Raw genomic sequence first — 20807 nt, 5'->3', positions numbered from 1 at the left:
GGACAGATGGATGGAGTACATAGTTACCAAAAATGTCCAAGCCATGTTTAAAAGATCTGGTTAAATTTTGCACACCTCTCATTTTAACATTTATCAAGCTTGCCAACATGCAATTAGCATTGTCAAAGATGTCTATGACAAAAAAGCCTAAAAATATTTGGTACTAATGTGCTTTTCACTTTACACCAAGAGCCTTAGAGATTTACAGAGAATGTGCATCGACAATATCAAGCACCGCAAACATCTGCCGGCCAGAGCGAGCCACATTTAAACAGGCTCTCGTGCTGAGATGATTCTCCTTTTACAATAATCTGGGGGGGATTGTGTCACTTGTGCAAACGCTCACCATTTATCTGCATACTTATGACACTGTTGAGGCTTTCACACACATGATTCTTAACTACTCCCTCTAACGTTCTGCCTCGCTAAAAACACTTAATATTAAGCACTTTCTTAACTTTCCGGCCTTTGCAGCTTACTTCCGGTCTATACTCCCGAGAAGTTTGGTAACCAAAACAACAGTGGCCAGTTCAGCTGTGAGAAACGCCCATGAGCGATTCTAACCAATCATATGTCACTTGTATACGTCACACCAACCATGTGGAAGAAGGCGGGCTGTTGCTAGGGTATGTCCCCGATTACTTTAACCGGTGTCTGGCCAATCAGATTCCACACTTGACACTTTCCTCTCGCTCATTGGTTGAACGCTACACTAAAAGCCCGCCTTTGCTCTCTCCGATTGGGTAAGAATGACATCATTCATTTGACTGAGTTTTAGTTAGGTGCTGTAGGTTGTTGCTACTGTAGTTTGGAGTCACCAAGACTCAGAACTGATAATACCCTCGTACACACACCGGACTGAAACAATTTTTTGGTTAACATTTCCATTCCAAAACTGTATGTAATCTTGTGTATATACAGTCTCCTATTTGTTTTGAGACAAAAACAAGATGGAACTTAATTCGCTTCTAATTCTGCTGGAGGCTGCAGAGTACTTGGAAAGAAGAGACAGAGGTATTTCAAGCTAAATTGACGCGATGACAGCAATTATTCACGTTTTAACTACACCCTGGACGAAGTGCTGACTTGTGTGGCGGTGTATGCTAGGCACTAAATTTAAGTTTAAGCTGACATTTTGGTGGTGCAGGTATGATGTCACTGTGCATAGACAATAGGACGTGAAGCAAACGATGGGTCCCAACTGGACCCGGTGTATGTTGTTGTTGTTGCTTAAAAAAAACATTTAAATGGTAATTAAACGCAGTCTTTCGGGATATAATTTTTTTTTAATCTGGGTGTCATGTGTAGGTGGGGGGCTGTAATTTGGTGGACAAATGGGTAAACAACAGTGACATCAGCTTGTAACATCACGACAGATGCAAAAAAATAAATAAAAAAATGACGGGACGTTTGTGTGTGCGTGTTTGTGATTTAACAAGACAGCCACGTGACCCATTGACAGCTCACGTATTGACTCTATTCTGCAGCCACTTTTGCAACCCCCCCCAAAAAATGCACGTTTGTATTTGTTTGTGTCCACAGAGGCAGAACACGGATATGCCTCGGTTTTACCATTCAGTAGCGACTTCTCCAGGAAGAAGACGAAAAGCTCAGCAATAAACAGAAAAAGTCTGAACAATAGGTATATATCTACGTGCCCCTCTTGTGTGTTTTTCTTTTTGTCCTTCTTCTTCGCATGTCAGTGTGAGTGCTGCTGCAGGCCGGGGGAGGAGGGAGGGAGGAGTCGCTGTTTTCCTGCACACTGCCATCTCTCTGCTGCCTGGGGCTGGGTTGGGCTCTCTCTGTTTTGGTTTCTAATAAACACTGCCACGCGTACACTGTCAATCCTAAATGGGCCCTCTGCATGCCCCTTCTCTTTTCACACACGTCCCCCCCCACCCCCCCATGCAGAGGGGCTGCAGTCCTTTGGTTACTGCACCTCTCCCTTCATGTGGGTTTCTACTGTAACTGTATGTGCATGTGAAATTCAAGTGCAGTACAGCTGCACTCTTTCTCTGCTCCCTTGGTGCGGTTTGTGCACTTGTTGCCTTGAAAAAGATCAGAAATCGAGATTGATTGTGAGTGAATTGAGTTGCCCCACCGCAATATTCCCATTGTGTGCATTAGTTGACAAACCCTTGTAGTATTTGTGAAATATTGGCAATATTTTGACAAGATTATTGAGATATTCATAAAATATTTAAGCGGTAGAAGATGGATGGATGGATGGATGGATGGATGGATGGATGGATGGATGGATGGATGGACATCAGGTCACATGCTTATTTCCAAATCATTGTTTTACATAACATGTGACAGTATCTGTGTATTAACCGTTAAAGGGAAAGTCAATCCCCTTTATGTTGTAGTAATGTAACTATTCCAAACATTGCATTCTTATTAATATTGCTTTTGTGGAATATGAATTAAGGAGCAGGATCTACTTGTTTTTAATCCATCTCAGGGGGCAGCCATTTTGCTGTCAACTGAAGATGACATCACAGTTGCTCAGAGCTCAGGTAACGACCAATCATCTGTTTCTTGAGTTGGGTCACGTGACATTTGCATGCTGATCCATGAATGGTTGTTGCAACGGTGGTGTCATTTTCAGTTGCCAGCAAGTGGCAAAATGGCTGTTCAGGAACAGCTTCCTATTTTGACTAGTTGGGCCAATTAGTACATATCGTTAATTGATATTTGAGGCGATTCCACTTTATGGGACTTGATAATGATTTTAAACAGTCAGTGCATTTTCTTCACGTCACTCGCACGCCGTGGTGCGTTGCCATCCAGATGCCTCGCGCTGGACGGCGCAGCTGTGGGAACCGCTGCTTCGCCAGCACAAGGGCCCTCAACCCGCGTGCCAAATGTGAAAGGGCTTGTTGTGTGCCTGCTCCCACCCCCTCTCCTACTACACACTTTTGTTGTCCCTGTTTTTGTTTTTATTGCTGTGGTATCCATGACGGCCACAACAAGAGGCCCCGCAGTGTCCTCACTGTTCCCGGGTCTGCGTATCATGGGGGGAGGGGGGGTGCTCCTCAGAATAGCCCTCGCGCTGTGGAATTCTGCACCGTCTCGGCCTCCAGACGTCTGTGGGGCGTGTTGTTATCCACACTCGTGTATGATCAGCATGCATGCTATTTGTTTGTGTGGGCAAGGAAGCGCCTTCTTATCCCAAGATGATTTTTTTTTTTTGGACACACGCTTTGTTAGATTGAGCTATGAATTTCTTGTTGACGTCAATAATCTTGCATTTTGTTGGATTAGGGTTCAAGTCGGTTTTCGAGTCGGCTTACTCATTTCTGAATTGGGGCCAATTATAAATTGGGTGGGACGAGGATGCATTTCTGTTATAATAAGAAAGTCAGTTGGAGTTTCCCCCTCTTTTCACCTGTGATGACTTATTTTTTAGTCTTTAGTCACCCTAAAAAAGCGTCACAATCTGACTAGTGACTAACTTCAGTTCCCGGGTGTAGTCTGCAAAAACATGCTCGTCATATTTTGAGACTCATCCTTACCTTTTGTCTGTTTCGTTTCAGATCGTCGCACAACGAGCTGGAGAAACACAGGTAAGGCTGCATTTCAGGTTCTCCTGCGTGTGTGTGTGTTTTAGTTGCAAGTTCCACATACTCTAATTAAGCGTCAGATGCCACAGACGTCTTCATCAAAGCCCTAGAGATTGAATCAATTGCATTTTTGGGTTTGTCCGAAAAAGAAACTGATACTAAGATCTCAACCAGTTGGCCCTCATGCTGATAAGATATGTCATAGTTTCTCTTCCTTGTATGGAAATAAAGTCAATCCTATAAAATGTTGTTGAGGAAAAGAAATCATGGAATTGCCTCTATAAGTGGTGCTTTTCCGCATCAAGATCAACCTGAGCGGCTCTCATTGACTCTTAACGAAAACAAAAAAAGTCTGGCTAAGAGGATTTAGGAAACAGCTGATGTGAACTGTCAGCATGTGAGCAGAAGCGGCAACGGGTGTGTGAGGTTGAGTTGTTTGTACGAGAACGTGACGCACACAGTCAACCAAGTTGACGGATTACTAAGTCACATGTGTGCGAGTGGACGTGCCGAACAAAGGGGAACATGCATGGGCATATTCCACCTCAAGGCAAGACGGAGAAGTGTGATTACGCCGCCGATGTTGACACACAGCGGTTACCTCATGTCCGATCGCGGGTGTGGTTATGGACAAAAGATGGATGACGTCCACGCGCAAAGCTGACGCATACCAGTTATACCGTCTCAGTCTTTGCCCTCATCGTCATTACCGCCGTGACGCCACTTGGATATGAGCATTATCGAAACGTTATTTTTATGCCCATTCCAAAGTCCAAAACAGTGTTCAAAATCTACACCGATTATGGGAAAAACGTTAAACACGGATGTGTTAATTACATGGCAAAGTAACACGTAGCAAGGTTATCTTAATGTTGTCGTTTTAGTATAATTAAGCTAACTAATAAAAGTTCCGTTTCAGTTTCTTGCCATGTGCCAAGGGACCTTCCAATAGACCTCTCCAAATTGTTTTCCTCGATTCTTTTTCTTTTTTCACGGTTCTATTTTGTGCTTGAAGCAAAAAATGACCGAACGAAAGAATGCGTCTTTGATGAGTCTCGAAGATAATAAACCAAGTCAATCTGCTCTCTCTGTTGATGTCAGTCAGTTGTTGATACATAAAGGTTTTCCTGCTCAACCAGTTCCATAAGTATTTGGCCACCTTGAATCGTTCCTTTCGAGATTAATCTGCTGCCGGGCCAGTATCGTGTCCCGAAAAGAACTCAACCTCCTGACCCTCACGCCATCAGATGCACTCCAGGGTGGCGTAGCTATTTGAGTCCTGACTCACCGTCTTTGTTCGGTCACATTGAGCTATCTTTATAGTCTCTGCTCACGTGTTTGGCAAGGTGACAAATAGAAGTCTACTTTAGATGCCACAAGGCAGTTGTGGTAGTCGTGGTTGAATCCAAGGATTTCGAAGCAAGACGGAGTTGGATCGTTCATCCTTCAAACCAATTGCTCTTTGAAGCTTTTTTTCAAAAAACAAAATACGACTTACATTATCAATACATACAATACATTATCATCTTTAGCCTAGCGGCTTAATCCTGTGAGGAAACCTGGATTTGAATTAAATTAGATTCAAATCATTTGGAGATGGTTAACATTACAATATGTCTTCAGCATTTCACCATGACACAATTCTGAAAAATAGTCATATCAATCTAATTTCATTTGTCTTAAATGTGTGATAGATTTGCAATCATTCAACAGAGAGAGCACGCCTTGAAGAGTCTATGCTAGCGCGGTGTTGTTTGTATTTTCTTTCAAAGGTGCTTCTGCAAATATTTACTTGATATTATTAATAGCAGACCGTCTGGCTCTCACCAAGCTGTCTGCTGTTTAAGAGACGTATTTATGTCCTGTTATCAGAGTGAGGCCAGCAGCAGCCGACAGGGCCCGTGTCCCGATGCGACCCGGTTATCTGCTGGGGCTGTGGTGCTCTCGCTCTAGACAATCTCATCGGTGACTTCATTTGCTACTGCTCTATTTTTTAATAGTAAAGCAGGCCTGCATTAGTAAGAGATTAGTTATTGCTGTGAAACCAAAATGCCATGTGGCTCATCTCTCGTGGGTTGGCTTCCTTCCTATTTCTGACCCAGGCCGACGATTTGTCCTCGCTGCACGCTTCCTTTTTTTTCTTCTTGTGACACCGATGCACGGTGAAGCTGCAAAGGTTGTTTTCCAGCATGTCACCTGTTTACTGGAAATGTGAGTCCACTCGCGTGCTGCTGAAAGTTCGCTTTGTTTTTGCATGCTTCCCTCAATTGACTCTCGGATTTACGCCTTTATTTTTATCCCCGCCCATGTTTGCTCTTGGTTTCATTTCTGACAGCGCACATGACAAGCGGGACGTCCAAAGTTTATCCAACAAGTTTTATTATCCTCTGAGTATGCAGTGGAGCCTTTTAAAGGTTGAACATAATCCGTGACGGGTCACCGGTTGATCTGAAACTGTTCAAATGGAGCACTATAATATGTTAGGAGATCTTATGTATAAAAGGCATGAAAATATGACAGTTAGCCTCAGTTACATGAGAAACACACTTAAAACACTGAATTTAAATGAACAATCTCATGGTTTTAAATTAAATATAACAAGTGTACAAATAATCTAATATAAAGCGCTAAACCAATACAGTCCTCGAAATTTGATAACAAACAACGATGCGTATGGCAGCTGACACTAGGACACTCAATTGGAACTGGCTTCTCTTCTGGAACCACAACAAAATGTTACAAAACATTTTTTCAGAATTATTTTTGTGTAACATCAACATGTCACACAACATTACATATGACAGGGATTGGACTCAGTTGGTATCCAAGATTGTCTACATCAGTCACACTAAGCAAACTTGCTAGCTACGAACTACGCCCTTTGCTAGCTAGCACGACTAAACACTCTCCTTCCAGGCTTCAAAACATTCTGTTCCTATAAATCACACAAATAAGATACACTTCTGACTAGTATCATTGCCGCTAAAGAAGAACAAGGTGTACCGATAGCTAATCATTAGACACACCAAGCAAGAAGAGAAAACAGGAGACGACGGAAAAGCCACGCTAACCGCTAATGCTGAGTCGCGCAACATTCGAATTAGTGCCTAAGGTTATAATGTCATTGTATACCTGTTGTGCAATGACAATAAAGGCATTCTATTCGATATTAAGACATATTTTGCCGAGTTTTCAAATTATTATATGACTTGAGGGAACCACCTTAAATCCCAACCCAGCAACTGTGCAGCAACTGTCCAACTATGAATTTAAATTTACTCGGGGAGCACTTGGCCACACTCTAAGCTTCCCTCTAATTAAATTTACTCTCTCGGTGTCTTCCACTCCCAGCTGTGATAAATGACTTATTTGGCTTTGGGGGGCTTTCACTTTCTCCCCTCGAGTGAAGCCGGGCCTCACGATTGCATGTGTGTCTTTGACTTATGGCAATTCGGCCCATATTGCCTCCACTTCCGCCATCTCTGTTCTTTTTCTATCTCTCCAGGCCACATCTGCTTTTTCTTTCACCTTCTCCTCATCCCACCTCTACTACCCCCCCCATAAAAGTCACTGAGTCAGCAGAAACCTGAGGCAGGGAGAGCACCCCCCCCCCCCCAGTTCTCTCACAGAGGGCCTTTATCGCTGTTATCCGGCTTGTATGCCAACACTGTGCCAGTCGCTCCTCTTGTGAAGTTATAAATCTTCTCTTGTGAGTTTTACGTGCAAGGTGGTGCGTCTGAGAGTTCAGATGCACATTGCATACTGCATGCACTCGAGGTCATTTGAGGACATGTCATGAAGAGCCAGTGTGATATTCCAGGACTTTTTATTTTCTCACTGGTGGTGGCGGTGGTGGTGGTGGTGGTGGGGGGGGGGCATTATCTCATGCGGCTTTTGTGTTTAACTTCCTCAAAATGTCACACTGTCACATACATTCCTCATGAGGGTGTAGTGACCGGCAGTGTGTCGTGCAAAACACATCATATGATGCTTTGCAATGCGCTGACAAAACACATTTATAAATTAAGTCGGTCCTACTTATGGTTAGTTGAAATCTAAAGTCTCCCACGTGTAAATGATTTGTGCGCATTGTAAAACACCACGCCGCTAGAATAGAAAAGACACTTATGCAATGCGTCTTCTGCTTTCTACGTGCCAAGCAATTAATCAAGAATATGATCCACAGATTAATCAACAATCAAAGTCATTGTGAGTGACAGGTCTAATAGTAACGCTTTAACATCCTGCTTTAAATTTCATGCAGCTGCATGCACTTGTTTGGGAAAAAAAACGCCGTAGAGACTCGTTGCGTACGTGCTGGGTGTGTTCCCAGAGGCTAAGATGACGTCTTTCGATTGATATTTATATCCAAATAGACCTGTCACTCAGGACTGAAGTACATTAAATTCCATTTATCATCATCAGACAGGTGCAATATTGACTGGCTCATCTCCAGTTTGCTTAATTCACTATTAATGAAATAAAAAAAAGCACATCCATTTTCCATAGCACTTGACGTTATTAGTGACTACATGCAGAGTGGATTGCAGCTAGCGCTAGCTTGTTAGCAACGCGGGATCACCCCGTCGGGTTCGGCTGTAATATTGCTTTTATAAGCTCTTCGTCATCCCGCTCATACGTGCAAAGTTAGTCCTTCCATACGGGCTGCACTTAACCACGCTGCTGAGAATTTTGTCATAAAATTTCTTTTTAAAGACTGTTTTGATTGGTTCAAGCCCGGAGGACAGCACGGCATGTGGCCAAAATGTACAGGCAAGGGATGCCAAAAAGGCATATGTGCGCAAATAATAATTCCACGTATGCTCGGGTCACGCCCAGCCGCGATCTCAGAGAGTGAGGACGGCCTAGTACGCTGTCGCTGGCCTACCTAGCTCGCGTGTCCTCCCGTGCACTCGCACATTTCGGCAACACGCCCCCGCCGCCTCTCGGGTGTCAACGCTGCGCGACGGGGAAGGTCATGTTTCCGTGCGGGTAATAAGACGCCCGCCAAACAGCCGCTGCTCGTAAAAAAGCGGGCAAAAGTGCGGTTTGCGCTTTAATAAGTCGCAAGCTTTGCATACGGGTTGCGTTTGAGTGCCAGGAAAACAATGAAAGAACGTATGAGGTTAACAGTGGGGAGGAAAGCAAGCTGGCTGCTTCGGATGCAGGCAGAGGCTGAGACATTCTTGAGCGTTGCTGTAGGGAGGGACGTGGCTGCTGTGTAGAGCAGCCAGCCTGAAATTCAGGTCAGCAGACTATGCACACATACGCTCCAACGGAGTGTTAAGTAAGCAGCACCGAGACGTTTTGCACACAGCAAGCTGACAGGGCGACAATTACGACAATACCGCATAACATTTAGGAAGGAAAGAAAAAAAAAAAAAATCATCGGATTTGTTCGTTGCTACTGATGTGTTTTCGGTTTAAACTTCCCATGTTACCCCTTCGTCTTTTTTTTTCCTTTATGCGGTTTATTTGTCCTTTTTTGCAGAAAGGGTCAAAGAAAAGGAAGCACAGATTAATGAGGCATGCTGATTTTCTGAAATCCTGCCAGGCCTTTGCGCACGATTCTGGTCCACAAACACAAAAAGACACGGGAAAAAGCTGGCCAGAATAAATGTTTTGACGCATGCTCGTAAAGAATGGCGTTCTGTTTTTTTTATTGGAACTCTGTAGTCGTGTCGAAACTGTTTGCGAAAATCCTTCAATTTGACAAATTCAGCGCTTTCATCAGATTGCGCTGAGCCTTCTCTATACCTGACCCGTTTGTTCCATTCCTCCACTCGGTCGGTTGGCGCCCACCCCACCATTCCTAATCCCGTGTTACAGTAAACATCAATGCTGAGCTCTTCTGTCATGCCACGGGATTCCTGCGTGCTAATCATTGACAGGGCTTCATTAGAAAAAGCCCAGCTAGCCCGTCCCGTGTCAGGGGAATGTGTTTACGGAGCTCTGGGAACTTGTCCGTGCTAGTCCGACCCGACGTGCGCGACTCCGGCAATTACCGTCCAAGTCTGTCATTTGACATTGTGCTGAAACGATTCAGAAACAAGGAAGGAATCTTTTCTGTCTTCCTCCTCTCCTTTCTGATCTGTTTTTGCTTCTCTTCAACTTCTATTTGACATCTGTTTTCCTGTTAAGACCTCCGTAAGCGGCCTGCGGGGAGGGAGGGACTTTTGTAACGACACGGATTGTACGTAAAAGGAAAACAAAAGTCAGATGACCCGCACTCACATGGCATTCCCGAGCACGCGGCAATAGAAATACGAGCACTCTCGCCACTCTTTCCTGTTTTCTAATCGGCAAGTTTCGAATACTCGAGTGAAGTAACTCCGCTTGCGCGTCAGTCGTCATGTGAGCGCCGGCGTCAAGTTGCTGCCGTCAGGGGATCGTATTTACGAGAGGGGAGTAGACGTCTGTCTGCTCTCGCACTTGTCCGTGGGAAGGGACGCGGATGACCTAAAGCAAAACACGTCTTGACCCCGTTTGACTGACAGTTGGTGTCAGGGCGAGAGAGGCCTCTCCTCGAGTGTACATGTGGGACGCACGGCCACTTTCACCTCCACGCTTCTTCTCACGGGCAGCACATGTGATGTGAGTTAAATGTAAACACATTGAGGGCAGGGGAAGACTGATGAGGACCTGCTGAAAGAGCCACTGTATATGTTTTTGCACGGCGACTTGGTTCCATCGCCATCCGAGGAGGCCCCTCCTCCATCCATACGTGCACACCAGATGTGGAACCACCACAAACCTAAATTGCACCAGTTACACCGTGGTGATCCACACTCACGCAAGCTGCTTCACTTTCGCTGCCAAACAGGCCACCAGATGTGTGTGGGGGGGTGCATTTTCTGTTTGAAAGCCAAAAACAACATTATTGGATCACTGTCGGACAAATAACGTGATAGGAAGAAAGCCTCAAGGACAAAGTAACCGTGTATGATATTTTCTTTCCCACGGTTCCGCGTTAGTGAAAGAGCAGCAAATTTTCGATCAAGTTGAAATGATGACGGAATTTAGCGACGACTGCAAACTGGTGTAAGAATGTTGCCACGCAGCAAAAAAAAGGCGGGTTAACTGCGTGCTGTTTTTCATTCTACACATTCTAGACATTTTTCTTTTAATTAGGACTTTACGATGTTTGCAGACATTTGTGATTGATCAAATTCAGTTGATGTTGTTGGTGCGGGAACGGATTTACATTAGAGGTTGACGTTTGTTTGAGAATCCCACAATTTTGCTGATTGCTAAAGTCTTTTCCTAAACCAATTTTGAGATACTAAAAAACGATAAATGTCCCCCTTACCGCGAGTGTAACCATAAAATGTTGAGCTGAACCAAAGTGGCATGTTGCGCTACGCTAGCGTAAAGTTCAGGTGCTTTTACAGCTGCCAAGATGTGACCCTCATTCTAAAATGTTATTTTGTGGGATCAAACCCCAGAGGCCTGGAATTTTCTTTTCTCCGTAGTAGCCGCAAGCGCTTGTGAGGAAACATTGGAATGGGAGGGGGGGGGGTCCTCGTGACTGTTGACCTTCATTTAGCAGGATTGGCCGTGTGCCAATCAAGCCACTCATTCCCGTGCATACGGGCTGAGGAATTTGCGGGGCCGCAGAAGCCTCATTAAGCAGCGCAACGAGCGAGTGAGTGAGGCTTGAGGGTCTGTTGTTTGCACTGGCTGGCCTTCTCATAACCTGCGCCCCCTTTAAGTCCCTGCTCCAAAGAGCTGTTGTCTCCAGGACGGTGTCAAACCGCTCACGTCTCTGGTACAGCTCACGCAAACACAGCCGTCGACTTAAAATAGTTGTTTGGCGGTCAAGGGAATCTTGTGAGAACGGACCGTTTTGTACTCGGGTAACCTTGGAGCACAAGTCAGCAGTTTAAATAGCTTGCTCCAGTTTCTGCTGTTTTTCTTTTTTAAAGTTCCTTTTCCGTTCTCTGCTTTTGCTTTGTTTTGGCCGCTCAGAGAGGGAGGGGGGGGGGATGGGGAAGGCCAGAGATCAGACACAAATCATCCCGTGGTACTTTGCACGTGAGCGGTCAGGTGGTTGCCTCTCTGCAGACGTGACTTTGTCTCAAATTGAATTGCAGACTTAAGCCAAACGTGTTGAATTTGCTTGTTGACTTGAAATAATGACACTTGGCTAACGTCATTTGAATGTTTGTATCGTGAGCTATATGAACAAGTTTTTGACGATCTGGAAAGAAAGAAAAAAATGGAAATGCTGGTGTATGCCTGCCAGGACCAGCTGTTAGCAATTAAGCCACGGACTCCAAAGACTGCAATGCTATCATTTTCAAAATTTTTCAAAAACTCTTTTCAAACATTACTCCAAGTAAACAAACGAGCCAGAATTCTTATTCTTTTTTTTTTTCCCCCCAGCCTCTCGTAAACACCCTTTTTTTAACTGTGACGGTAGTATTTACAACCTCGGTATCAAAGAGAGTCCACTGTTGAAGCCAGACAAATTGGAAAATGTGATGTGAGTCAGAAGCACGCATACCAGACGGAGCAATCTATCCGCTCCCCTTCATGCACACAACATTGTGGTGCCACACTTTGCACGGATGTTTGGGGCCATCTGATAAACATAGCGTGACCAGGGCTTGACTTGGGAATAACAAAAAATGAACGAGGCGGAGTAGGGGGGCAGGGAACCGGAGTCACGTCCCCCCCCCCCCCCCCCCCGTTTAAATGGCTGTGGCTCCTCGGTGATCAAGCACGTGCTTCGGGGAAGGAGCTGTCAGAAACGACCCGCCGACTTTGAGCAGGTCCCGTCTGAGATACTCATCAGACGCATTGCAAGCTTTTTCTTCGACCCAGTCACAATAACACGGCAAACGTAGCGCTTGTGGGAAGGCATGCCCGGACTTGTCTTAAGTCACGATGCAGAAGGTCAAGATGAAAAGCGTAACGTGAGCTACAATTCATTTTGGATTCCAATGCTTGTATGTTTTCTAGGGAGGAAAGTCAAATGGAACAAAAGCACATTCTGACTTTAGTTGTTGATAGATTTGGCAGTCTTTCAATCATCTTATGACTCAGTTAGATGTTGTGACATTATTTGCACGTCAACATGATGTCTGTCTAGCTCCATTCATACCTTTTTGCCTAGTCCGACTCTGGCATGAAAACAGGTGTTCAGAGACGAGAGATCCTCCCATCCCATAAAAAAAAAAAAAGTCCATCCTGTCGTGCACGTGTCAAACTCAAAGCCCGCAAAGGCAAATCATGTCGACCCTACGTCCTTACAAATTGTCTCTATTTTTTAACAAGAGATACTGCAAGATTTTTATAAGACAGGAAACCATAGCAACAACGTAGCCCGTGCCAAAAATAAGTTTGACACCCTTTGCTGTAATGAATCAAACAAAAGTATCAGCCAATCGGCCGTCTGCGGTTAAAATAATGGAGGGAGTGCATGTGTAGACCTTTCTAGTTGTTACATGCCAGCTAAATTATGTGTCTCGTACACAGGTTAGACCTTTCGGTGAGTAAGTCGGGGGGGGGGAAAAAAGTCAATTTTCTCGCGGGTAGTCAGGCGAGCGCACGAGGCAACGCCTTGTTTTTGTTTTTCATTACAAGAGAGGCAGAAGGGGGAAGTGGGGTGCAAGAATTCTTGCCCATTGGCTCAAGTTACCCTTTGGATGATGTGTCGGGAGCGCTGCCTGGTGCAGCTGAGCACACTGCGCTCTCAAAGAGCCCTTTTTTCAAAGTCACCCACTCGCTCGGACCCCGCTCCCAGAAAAACACCAATAAGCCTCGCTCCCTCCCTCCTCCTTGCTGCAGACCCCCGGCCGGCTCTTTCCTGCCTGCTTCCCCTGGCCAAGGTCCAAGTGCTTCATGTGGCTGTGACTGGAGCAGGTTGGAGGTGGAGTTCCCGCCCATGTCCTCTGAAGACACTTGTTTTCCGATGGGACGAGGGTGTGTTGGTGTTGGCAGAGTGGAGCAAAGGGATGGGGAGGAGGAAGGGGGGTTCTGCGGATGAAGGGGGATTGAGACAGCCCCTTGGGAGAAGAAGAAATAAAAGAACGAGAGAACTTTCACACGCCCTTTCCCAGGAATGCCAAATGCACCTGTAGAGAGGTAAAAACACTTGAAAGGACATTCAACAAGTTTTCATTTCACTATTTATTTCAAGTTAAGATGTGACTAGCTAGTGGTCCCTGGCTGACCCCAAAGTGAAACAGACCAGGCTTCTGAGAAGGACCTACTTGTGTACAACGTACCGGCAACGCCCTTCCTGAAGACGAAACAGGGAAAAGGCTGTTCTTGTGTCAAGAGTCCAAATGTAGCCCCTTTTTTTTTTTTATATGAAGCTGATTAGGTTGATTGTAGTTGCAGCAATGGTCAGTGGAGACCTTGCATTGTTGGGGTTTGTTTACTGTTCAGATGGACTTAGTCAAAGGAACCAGGGACTCGAGGGGAGGGGTTGCTCAGAACAAAGAAATGGTTCATGGACAAGCTTGACTAATGGAGGATCGAAAAGGGCCTCATGAACAAATTTGAATGGACCAAGGGCAGACAGGGAAGGTAATCCGCTGATATCTTTTTTTTTTTAAGAATAAAAGCAGTCCTTTGGAGATGCTACTTTTGTCTCTATCATGAAAATATGCATCTACAGAGATGTTTACTCGCAGGTTCACGGACATTAGCTTGGCAAGGGGAGACTTGGCTCCAATGCAAGATTTTCCGAGGTCGCAGTTTATCTTTTGGGTTCCGTCCGTAACATGGGGGACTTCCCATGCTTTTTTGGTCCACAATGACATTTGCTTCAGGTTTCTGCATGCTGACTCTCCAGGACTCAAATCTTATAATTGATCAAACACAAGACAGTGTTGCCTTACTTTACATCGTCCAAATCCGCAGGGAATCATTCCTGATCGTGTAGTAACGAGTCTCTCTTGCTCCGTGGATGTATTTTTTTTCCCACCCCTCAAGACAAAACCAGTGAAAGGTTTCAGGCTCTTCAAGGTCACAGCGTTTCCCAGTTTGCTGCTTTTCGATAGTGACTCACTTAATCACACTCCGCTTGTGTCCTTGCAGACGCGCCAAACTACGGCTGTATTTGGAACAGCTGAAGAAGCTGGTGCCTTTGGGTCCAGACAGCACCAGACATACCACACTGAGCTTGCTGAAAAGGGCCAAGATGCACATCAAGGTATTAAAGAGCTCGTAATAAACAGGATACAAATTGGTCGGGCGCTGTATCGTAGGTGTGGTGTTCGTCTGGGTATGTGCCGTTTTTTTTTTTTTTTCTTCCAGAAAATGTCGTACGATCTTGAAGATGGTAAGGATTAACTTTTGGACACACTTGTAAAAGACCTGTAGGCAAGAACCTCACGCTCAATGTGAAGCATGTTGCTTTGAGCTTGTTTTTCTTCTTTCGTCAAGGTAGTACGAGTTCAAACGGAGGAATTCCAAATACTAGTCTTTTTTTTTTTTTTTTAACTTAAAAACTTCAGATGTCTGCTTAGAAGTAAAGCTGACGTCCAAATGTTTGTTCTGTTTACCCGCAGTAGAAGCAGCGGTGCCGTGTGGTCGGTGGGAAATTCTGTTTTAACCCTTGGTTTCCTGTTTATTGTGCACGCTGTTGCTGTGCAAACATGATGATTGTCGTCATGTCGTCTGACCCGAAAAGTGTTTTTAGTGAGAAATGTATCTTTTCAGCCACCACAAAAAAAAAAGAAGCTTCGTCATTCAACCACTTCCTTGTTGAGTCTTGCAATGCATTTGTTCAATGCATTCATTTAGTGGCCTATCTGTGTATGTTTACAGAAGCTGGAAGAGCAGGACAGGAAGGCTTTAAACATGAAGGAGCAGCTGCAAAGAGAGCACCGCTACCTCAAACGTCGACTTGAGCAGCTCTCCGTGTCCGGATCGGTGGAACGCATCCGCACGGACAGCATGGGCTCCACCATCTCCACCGACTCTGAGCAAGGTACGCTATGATTCCATAACGGGAATGGTCCAGCTTTACAGTCACAAGAGTTTGTGTCATGATGGGATTACTTTTATTTTTCTGTGCAGAGGTGGACATCGAGGGTATCGAGTTCACCCCTGTCGAGGTCGACAGCGTGGGGAGCATCAGCGACCCTGAGGAAGAGGTGGAGGAGGACGAGGAGGAGGAGGACCACTACAGCCTCCAGAGCAGCTCCAGCGACACCAGCTACACGGCCCCACATTCCCACAGACTGCAGCCACACCACTGTTAGACTCCCGTGGCCCGATGATCCAGTTTTTTTTTTTCCCCAAAATCCTCCAGACCACCACCAACCAACATGACTGTGTGTACCCACAACACACATCAATGTGGTCCACAAAGGCGCTAAATGCCACACAAGCCTACTCGACAGCTCGCCCTCCCCAACCCTTGTTGTATCATGTCCCAACCAACCAACCAACCAACCAACCAACCAACCAACCAACCAACCAACCAACCAACCAACCAACCAACCAACCAACCAACCAACCAACCACCCAACCAACCCCTTAGCCTAGTGTAGCTAGCTGCAGGCTCACATACAGCAGTGGGGGACTTCTGTGGTGAGAAGCTTTAACTGTTTGGGAGTCAGAGTGTATGTATGCGTGTGTTTGCATGTGGCTGTCAGATGATAACACAACAAAAAGCTCTGTCTCATCTCCACATGGCAATAGCACGCAGAAAAAGGCCTTAAAGTATGCAAATGATCTCCGTCGGTTTCCGCAGTCTGTACACAACTAGGACCTCATTAGCCAGCCACATCACATAGTACGAGCAATAGTCACAGACATGAGTGCGAAGGGAAGGTCAATAATGTTCCTACGCCAGAATCAGGAAATATTTTAGCTTGGCACCAACGAGGTGAAGGAGGACTAGTGGGCCTCGTAACAATGAAAGGACGGAAAATACAGTGCACCAGCACTCTAAAATTCCCCTAAAATCTCATTTCATTTGTACAGTTAAATTGTATTTATACAGTTCCTAGTCGTAACAGAAGCTACAGTTGTGTTCAGAATAACAGTAGTGTGTTGAAAAAATGAGCAAAGTTTAAAATGCCAAGTAGTTACATGTGACATGGAGTCCGGCCATTTTAACACACCACTGCTAGCCTGATCATAGCTGCCAAATTTTAGCCTAATAGCCTCGTCATTTTGCTTCTGTTATTAGACTAAGGCGATCCTCCAGATTGAAAGGTTTTCAAAAAAAAGCAACATTCTGCCTGCTTCTTGCCGTCTTCATGCTAAGCTAATCTAAGATAGGCTAATCGAGTCCACCGGCCGTATTGTAATTCAAATTTTTTTTGAACAAAAACAAGCAGGAAGAGTCACGGAGCTGCCGCAGGGAACTGAATCATTTTATTAATTTGTGTGCCCCCTCTCCCCATCCACCCCTCGCTGCCATTTTTTTTTCTCACCACTACTCCACACTACTGACCACTACACTATAACACCCTATGGTGTGGATGGACTACTATGGCCTTTTCGCACTTCAGTAGCGAAGCGATGTAGCAGAGCATGCAGGAGGAGGGTGCTTCCTCCGAATGTTTCAAATGATTACCTCCGGGACCACGAGGCGCCACCGGAGACTCGCGCCCCTTTTTAATGCCAAACCACCAAATGGCCGAATCGGCGTTCCTCTGCAGCAGCTCTGTCACTTTTTTTTTTTTTAACGTTGTTCTTAAACATCCCCTTAAGATGACTAACTCTCATCATGTTCTTGTCACAGTCAGTCATATTTGTAAGAGAAATAATCATTTTTTTTCTTAACCTTTAAGGTTAAAAACGACAGTCACTATTGACGGAGGAGGCGCTTCTGTTGGCCATTTCAGGCCACATCTTTGCGGGAAAAAAAAGGTCCATCCTGTTAGACCTTGTAAAATAAAAAAATTTAAAAAAATTAACAAATCTCAAATGCACACAAAAAAAATCACTATATTCGCCAGTCTAGTCTATTTCTTGCATTACATTTTGTATTCTATTTTCCTACATGTGCTCTTTTAAAAAAGTGATGAATATTATTTTTGTGTGCACATGCATACTAATTTTTGTATATATAATATGCAAAACTGACTACGTATGGATGTATACACAAATACAATACAAAGCCTTTACAGAGATAATAATAATGTTCCAAATGGTTTTAGTTGGGTAGATGGCCTAAAGTCTTACAATATGACCCCCCCCCCCCAACTATTATCTCTGTAAAGGCCAAATAGTGGAAACAGTCTCCTTAGATTGTGCAGGTGTACCTAATGTAGTGAGCGCTGCGTGTATGCATAGCTTTGTATAGAAATAGAAAGCTGGATCTAAATCCAGAGAGAGACTTGTGGAAGGGAGTACGGGGGCAGACTCTCCTGCTGTGTTCTGTGCCTTGGTGAGCCACCCGGCCCTGACCCCGCCCCCAAAGCCCGGTCCCCCACTCAGGTTGCCCTCCACCCCTTGTCACCCATCAACTCGAATCATCAACCAAAAACACTTCCAACCAGCAGGGGGCGTGCCAGGAGAGGTTCACGCACCCCCCACCCCGACCTCTACCCCCACCCACCCCCCTCCACACTGGTAACACCCCACGGCAGCTTCTAGTTGGCCCCCCTCCTAAGTTGGTCACCACCAGGGGCTGGACCTTTTCAGGCTTGAAACTTGTTTTATGCGGATTATTTTGTTTTGTTTTCAAAGACTTTGTGTTAGTGGAGCGGGCGTGGCCGGGAGAGGAGCGATATTCAAGAATAATTGACCCAATGGCAGCTTTGCGGCGTGATCGTCTCCCCGACGTCCCAGCTAAGGCTCGGCTCCAACAACAGTGTTTGCTTGTTTCTGTTTGTTAGCTTCCATGCTGGCACAGCAATACGACCATTGTGCGCTTTTTGCAAGGTGCGGCCAGGGTTTTATTTGATCTTTGTGTTTTCTTCTGGAAGACAAGCATTTTTTTTTTTTTTTTTTTTCGCTTATGACTCTGTGGTGCGTTTAATGGTGACCAACTCTTGACGACCTCCTATCTGCACTCTCTTCAAACACTGCAGGAGGGCCAAGAAAAAATATATGGAGATTTAAACGAAACAAAAAAAAGCTTCTTTTTTTTTTGTCATTGACAGTTTACATTCATGTCGAGAATTTGAACATGACCGTTTGTAGCGTTCCTTTTAGTCTGTTAGTTAAAAATGTTTGGTAGCACATTGTTGCCACACAACAAAAAAGGCTCAGTATCACATAATGATGTAAAAAGCTTCTTGTAATGTGGGAAAGCTCCTAAACCAGAAGGACCACACCGCCCGATGGTGGCAGCGAGTTCAGTTCAACTGACTTCACAATATGTAGCACTTTGCCAAATAGTGAGCAACCCCCCCCCAAACGAGGCTCACGTCGTTTATTGCCACTCCTAGTTCCAATTAACTGTTAAACTAAACACAAAACTGCCCAAAGGCCCCACTAGCTTATTGTTAACTTGCGACTATGTTGCTGTTCTGTAAGCAATCGATTGAACACAAATATTCCAGCAACCACGCCTCGCAATTTAACAGTATTCTCATATATTCTTTATCCTCTGCATAGAACAACTGATATTAAGTGCCGTAGAGATGAGCTCAAAGCATAATTGTCAGTTACTATGCATCGTAGGACACATCTTTCTAGAATAGGATTAGCTGCTGCAAAGAGGAAAGGACCGCTGACAAATCAAATAGGATTGATTCGTCATCATGAGTCTATCTGAGCTATACTGCCTCCAGGTGGTCAAGCCAGGCACGCAAGAAGGAACAGACTTTCAGATTCTTAGAATTCTATTCTGTTATCACTGAATGTTTTTAGAAGTGACACTGAGCCTTTTTTTTTTTCCGCTTCCGTGTGGCAGCGATATGCTTTCATTACAAAAAAAAAAAAACATATTAATGGAATAAAAGATGATCTCTTGCACAGAACCTTCCCTGTAGGGATGAGGATGGAACGAGCGAGGCGATTTGTGGGCCACACGTGAGATTAGAATTCAGTGCTCAAGAGTTAGGGTAACTTGCAAGATAAATTCCCCAAAAGATGCACAACTCCTGAAATTATGTTGGAGAAATATGTCAATTATAACTTCTTTTTACTACTTTTATCTTTTAAAAGTATGCCATTTTCTTTTTAAAATGATTACCCTGTTCCCAAATCATGACAATTTCTGACTGTTCTCCTAAATAATTTCTTTCTTGCGTCTATTTTAATCCTAAATAAGTTCCTCATTTTTGTATAAAGTATTTTTTTTTTCTTGTAATATTTCCCCTTTTCCCCCCCTCAACAGCAAACACTTTGTCAATGACAAAAAATATCAAATTAATACTGTAAAATTAAAATAAAATATTACCTTTTTCCTTCTAAAATAAAATCACCTCATAATATTAAGAAATTATCAGGTTAGAATTTATTTTCCCAATTTTTTTAAACAATTTATTCCTAACAGAAAAATTACCAAAATAGAAAAAAAAGTAGTGTATTTTAAACTGGTGATGGTTCTTTGTTCTTTCTTTTTTCTTTTCCGTGTGGCACTAACAGCCCTTGGTAGAATGTGAGCGGCTGACATAGTCAGCAGCTATAGAACAAAACAAACCTTTCAACGACGTGCCTTGTTATAAATGTATTTTCTTAAAAAGTAATTTAAATTGTAAAAAAAAAAGAGATTATCTATGTAATAGTCAGTGAGTGACTGATTATCCACTGTATCTGCTCTAAGTGCAAATGGGAGGCACAGATTGAACACACCATGATGATGATGAAGATGAGTGGTCTGCTGTGCATCCTAGGTGCTTGTCAAATCAATATTCCTGCCAAATACAAAAGTCACTTTTGAACACCCTCACCATGCCGGATAACTAGAGAGATTTATGAAAGGACACTCAAGTCAAGATGTGTCTCGACGGCGAGCAGGGGGAGCGTTCTGTGCCAGAGACCTGTTGAGTTATGTTCCTGATAGCAGATATAAAAACAAGGTTTTTGTGCGTTCGTATGCATGAGTTGAGTGTGTGTGCGAGCGCAAGTGTGTGTGTGTGTACGAGTACCTGGTGCTAGCTATGTTTGAGCAAACACTTGAAGGTATTGTGTACGTTCTCATTGTAATATAATTAAAATGTTTTCTACTTAAAATGTGGCCTCGCCTTAATTATTGGCTTGTGTGGTGAGTCACATTGTTTATGAAATATACTACAGAGCAGTAATTTTTTTATTCATTTATTTATTTATTTATTTACACAACAACCTGTATAATACCTCCCCTCAATTTTTGTCAAA

At 44.3% G+C, this 20807-nt stretch overlaps 2 protein-coding genes across 2 annotated transcripts in view; both read left to right on the top strand.

Moving 5' to 3' along the window:
- Nucleotides 1-20807, top strand: part of LOC119121608 — a 408423-nt gene that overhangs the window by 191899 nt on the left and 195717 nt on the right. The window lies entirely within an intron of this gene.
- mxd4 (MAX dimerization protein 4) lies at nucleotides 792-20663 on the top strand. The gene is made up of 6 exons (XM_037263431.1): nucleotides 792-1014; nucleotides 1543-1642; nucleotides 3540-3569; nucleotides 14616-14730; nucleotides 15348-15510; nucleotides 15600-20663. The coding sequence occupies exons 1-6, from the start codon at nucleotides 951-953 to the stop codon at nucleotides 15782-15784; spliced, it is 657 nt and encodes a 218-aa protein (XP_037119326.1). The 5' UTR covers nucleotides 792-950; the 3' UTR covers nucleotides 15785-20663.

The sequence above is a fragment of the Syngnathus acus genome, chromosome 1 (assembly GCF_901709675.1).
Source record: "Syngnathus acus chromosome 1, fSynAcu1.2, whole genome shotgun sequence".
NCBI classification, from domain to species: domain Eukaryota; kingdom Metazoa; phylum Chordata; class Actinopteri; order Syngnathiformes; family Syngnathidae; genus Syngnathus; species Syngnathus acus.
Note: the sequence above shows the minus strand (reverse complement) of the source record. Positions and strands in the feature narration are given on the sequence as shown.

Coding starts and splice junctions, on each gene's coding strand:
- mxd4 (XM_037263431.1), top strand. CDS start 951: ATGGAACTTAATTCGCTTCTAATTCTGCTGGAGGCTGCAGAGTACTTG. Junction 3,570..14,615: donor AACGAGCTGGAGAAACACAG/GTAAGGCTGCAT, acceptor GTGTCCTTGCAG/ACGCGCCAAACTACGGCTGT. Junction 14,731..15,347: donor GGGCCAAGATGCACATCAAG/GTATTAAAGAGC, acceptor GTATGTTTACAG/AAGCTGGAAGAGCAGGACAG.